Below are 4,253 nucleotides of genomic sequence, written 5' to 3'. Positions count from 1 at the left end.
AGCCAGAGACCGTTCCTCGGACACCGTGCCCCACCGTTCTTCCTCGAGCTCTACACTCCCCACACCGAACCTCACCAAAAGGCTACGAACGCGACACACGGCCGAGCTCAGAGAGAGGAGTGACCGGAGCAGCAGCAGCTCGAGCATGTCCGTGGCGCAATCGTAGCTGCCAATTTCGTATTCCACGGCCGGACGCGAGCCAGAGCTACCGCCAGCCATGGTGGCCGGCAGAGTCAAGGCGGCCATGGGCTTCCAGCGCAGCCCGGCGACGCCCAAGTCCACCTCCACCTCCTCCGCGCGCAAGCCGGTGGCACCCACACCATCCTCACTGCAGCAGCCCGCCCCGTCAACGGCGCCTCGGCCGGAGACGACCCCGCGGCGCCGGCCCTCGGGCTCGCCCGCGCCGCCGCCCGCCTCGGGCGCCAAGACGACGTCCTTCGCGCGCTCCTTCGGGGCCTACTTCCCGCGCTCCTCCGCGCAGGTGCAGCCGGCGCGCGCGGCGTCCGTGCCGTCGACGGGGCCGGAGGCGGGCGAGCTGGCGCGCCTCGTCGAGGAGCTGCAGGAGTGCGAGTCCCGCCTGCGCACCGAGCTGCTGGAGCACAAGATCCTCAAGGAGACCGTCGTCATCGTGCCCTTCCTCGAGACCGAGCTCGCCGCCAAGAGCAGCGAGCTCGGCCGCTGCAGGGACGCCTTGGCCAGGCTCCAGGCCGACAACGCCCGGCTCAAGGCCGAGCTCGAGGCCTCCGTCGCGACTGTTTCCAGCAGGGAGCAGAGGATTGCGGAGCTGGAGAGGCAGCTGGCGGAGGCCGCGAGGCCGCAGCGAGGCGCCTCCGACGATTGCTCGTCGTCGGACTACTCCGGGAGCCGCCCCAATGCAGGCAGCGACCCCGCCAAGCCGGCGTGCAAGTCCGTCCCTCCGCCTCCTCCGCCGCCGCCTCCAATGCCGGCGTCCGCGAAGAGCAAGTCCTACTTCTCCAGCTCGTCCCGCGCCTCGCCGGCGAGCTCCGGCTCGTCGGCCTCGTCAACCCCGTCCTGCTCTTCCGACACGGCCGCATCAACGGGCCGTAAGCCGGACCTCTGCAAGCTCCCACCGATCCCGCCCCCGCCCCCGCCGCCTCCACCGTCAATGCCGGCAAAAAGATCCCGGAGCGCGAGCTCCTCGCCGTCGACCTCAACCGGTGGAGGCAGTAAGCGCGCCGCCGGGCCTCCGCCGCCGCCGCCTCCCCCGCCGCCCCCGTCCGGCCCGTGCGTGAGGCGCGTCCCCGAGGTGGTGGAGTTCTACCACTCGCTCATGCGGCGGGACTCCAAGCGGGACGGCGGCGGCGGCGGCGGCTCCGACGCCGGGCCGAGCGGTTCCGGCGCCGCGAACGCCAGGGACATGATCGGGGAGATCGAGAACCGCTCCTCCCACCTTCTGGCGGTAAGTTCACTCAAATTTCCCAACATAAATTCCTACTGGACTACATTTTAAGCGCATTTCCTTCATGTTTTATTTTCTCGCAAATCATCAACATTGTTTCGTTGGTAAAATCTCCAAACCACAAAAGGCCTTCGCTTTTGAAAAACGGACGCAGAGTAGCTGCCAACTAGTTGGATGGTTCAAATCAATCGCCGATAATAGTGGTTGCCCGCTGCGCTACTCAACAAAAGAAGAAAGAACACAGCACCAGAAAGTAATCCACTTTTGGTGCGTGAAACGGTGCACGCACACACAAGCACACGCCAACAACATACACATACCGAGATACGACACAGGTTTTCTTTCTCGAGCTCGCCACCCTCCCATTCCATGGAGAAACCCACAACTCCTTGCACACATTTCTTTCTCTTGGCATTTTGTGATCTATCGTCAGAGGAATAAATAAGATAGAGACAATCTGTAGCTGGGAACAAAAAAAAGAGCAAAAAACATTTTCTTGGAACAAAGAAATGAAGAGCAAAAAAACAATTGCAGCCTTGGTGCAGGCATAGGTAACATCCAAAGTGGCTCCTGTCGACTGGCACCTGGTGGGTGGTCGTGCCGACCGAGCTCACTGACCAGTGAAGCTTTCTTCTTTTTTTCAAATATTATTATTATTATTACTACCACTGTGTGCTCGTGACCAGGAGCACAGTGTCATGGACCTGTCTACTAGCCGTTGGAGCCAGATAAACTTTGACCCAGATCGCACCGTTGCTTCGCGCCAACTTCTCTTCAACCCAGAATAATTTGAATTGAGTTGTTCCCCTAGAGTGCCACCCGCCTACCTAATGCTGCTGATCTTGCTTCGTCTGTGATGGGGGAACTGTTTGCTGGTCTTGTGTTGGGATGTTTGCAGATCAGATCCCGAGCCTTATTGAAGTCTGACGAACTGTTTGCTGGTGTGGTGTTGGGATGTTTGCAGATCAGATCCGACGTGGAGAGGCAGGGCGACTTCATCCGGTTCCTCATCAAGGAGGTGGAAGGCGCGGCATTCGCCGACATCGATGACGTCGTCACCTTCGTCAAGTGGCTTGACGTCGAGCTCTCACGCCTGGTAATGATAAGCTCACCAATGACGATCCACTCTCCCTCATCACAATTCCGCTTCAGGCAGAGTGCGTTACTGATAATTGTTCGTGTTCTCAACTTTTCATTCCAGGTGGATGAACGGGCGGTGCTCAAGCACTTTGACTGGCCGGAGCAGAAGGCGGACGCGCTCCGGGAGGCGGCCTTCGGCTACCGCGACCTGAAGAAGGTTGAGGCGGAGGTGGCGTCATTCTCCGACGATCCACGGCAGAACTGCTCTTCTGCTCTCAAGAAGATGCAGGCACTCTTCGAGAAGTAAGCCAGCCATCCTTCCAAATGTCCTGCATCTTCTTCTAGCCATGAGCAACCGGGTTACCTTGTGCTCATTCGCAAAAAAAAAAAGGGTTACCTTGTGCTCAACATCTGTATGGTTGTTGGCAGGTTGGAGCATGGGGTGTACAGCCTTGGGCGTGTGCGTGATGGTGCGATGAACCGCTACCGCGGGTACCAGATCCCATGGGAGTGGATGCAGGACACTGGAATCGTCAGTCAGGTAAATTCAATACTTCAAGCACACATGACACAGACGCCCATCTTATGTTGTTACAACCTAGCCCATGTATGGAATAGACGAGGTAGTAGGGATTCAGTCATTCGTCATAGTTTGCTTACGAGTACTAGGCTCATATTCTGATCACGTACCAAACGAATGTCCTGACAAAGTTCCTGAAAACTAGCACAAGTTTATTGTCTTCTTCAGAGTTCAGACCTTTCTCGTTGCCATGGAAACAGAAAAATAAGAATGACTACAGGTCTGCAATTTCCTAAGTAGAGAAATGTTCAATTTCCTAAGTAGCACAAACAATATTGTCAGTAAGTTAACTTTAGCAGATGGAATTCTGTCTAAACACATGAGCTTGCATGTCCGGATTATCTGCAAGGGTGAAGTGTCTGTAATGTACAGTAATCTGCTGACGGTCAGCACTAGCTTCTCTGAACAAAATGGCATTCCAGTAACAAGATGGTTTTCGATGGTGCAGCTCAAAATCCAGTCGGTAAAGTTCGCAAGGAAGTACCTTGGACGGGTCTCTGCCGAGCTCGAGGCCACACAAGGTGGCCCCGACGAAGAGGAGCTCATGCTCCAGGGAGTCCGGTTCGCCTTCAGAGTTCACCAGGTATACACCACCATTCCATTTGCTCGTACACCTAATCCTTGTGTGTTCATCAAGTATTCAATCCTATCGTTTCATGCAGTTCGCAGGAGGATTTGATGGTGACACGATGCGCGCCTTCCAGGAGATCAAGGAGAAGGCGTCCGCGCTCCAGTCGCAGCGGGATCAGCAGCAACTGCAACAGCAAAGGCTCGCCGCTGGCAGAAGCTGAGAACCGCAAGGCGATGTACTATATACGATTCGTTGCCATAGGAAAGTTCATATGTTTCCTTTATCGAACAGTCCACTGAATTTATCATCGGGGGAACTTTTTTTGGTTCCAGAGAACTCTTCCATGGTCTGTGCCTTTGCTCTGATTTCTGAACTACTATCTGAGAAAATAAATCAGAGGTGATAGCTAGCAGGCCGCGCCGGTGAGCGAATTATATTTTTCTTGGAAACACGGTTGAACTCAGTGGCACAAGCTACAGTAGTTTTATCGGGCCTCTGCAAAGCAGACCCACATTCGCAAGACTAGAGAAAGAAAATGGTAAAATGCGTAATTTTTGATAAATCTGGTCCTTTGACAAAGCTGATGTTTCATCTGAAACTAT

The 4,253-nt window shown here is 55.5% G+C and overlaps 1 protein-coding gene across 1 annotated transcript; it reads left to right on the top strand.

Annotated features, from left to right (window-relative positions):
• Nucleotides 1-217: 217 nt before the first annotated feature.
• On the top strand, nt 218-3,871 carry LOC124648247 (protein CHUP1, chloroplastic-like). Its single transcript, XM_047188040.1, has 7 exons — nt 218-307; nt 368-1,420; nt 2,385-2,516; nt 2,622-2,803; nt 2,930-3,041; nt 3,529-3,663; nt 3,743-3,871. The coding sequence occupies exons 1-7, from the start codon at nt 218-220 to the stop codon at nt 3,869-3,871; spliced, it is 1,833 nt and encodes a 610-aa protein (XP_047043996.1).
• The last annotated feature ends 382 nt before the right edge of the window (nt 3,872-4,253 follow it).

Source organism: Lolium rigidum, chromosome 4 (assembly GCF_022539505.1).
Source record: "Lolium rigidum isolate FL_2022 chromosome 4, APGP_CSIRO_Lrig_0.1, whole genome shotgun sequence".
NCBI classification, from domain to species: Eukaryota; Viridiplantae; Streptophyta; class Magnoliopsida; order Poales; family Poaceae; genus Lolium; species Lolium rigidum.
The sequence above is the reverse complement of the archived record's forward strand: the minus strand, read 5'-3'. Positions and strand labels throughout refer to the sequence as shown.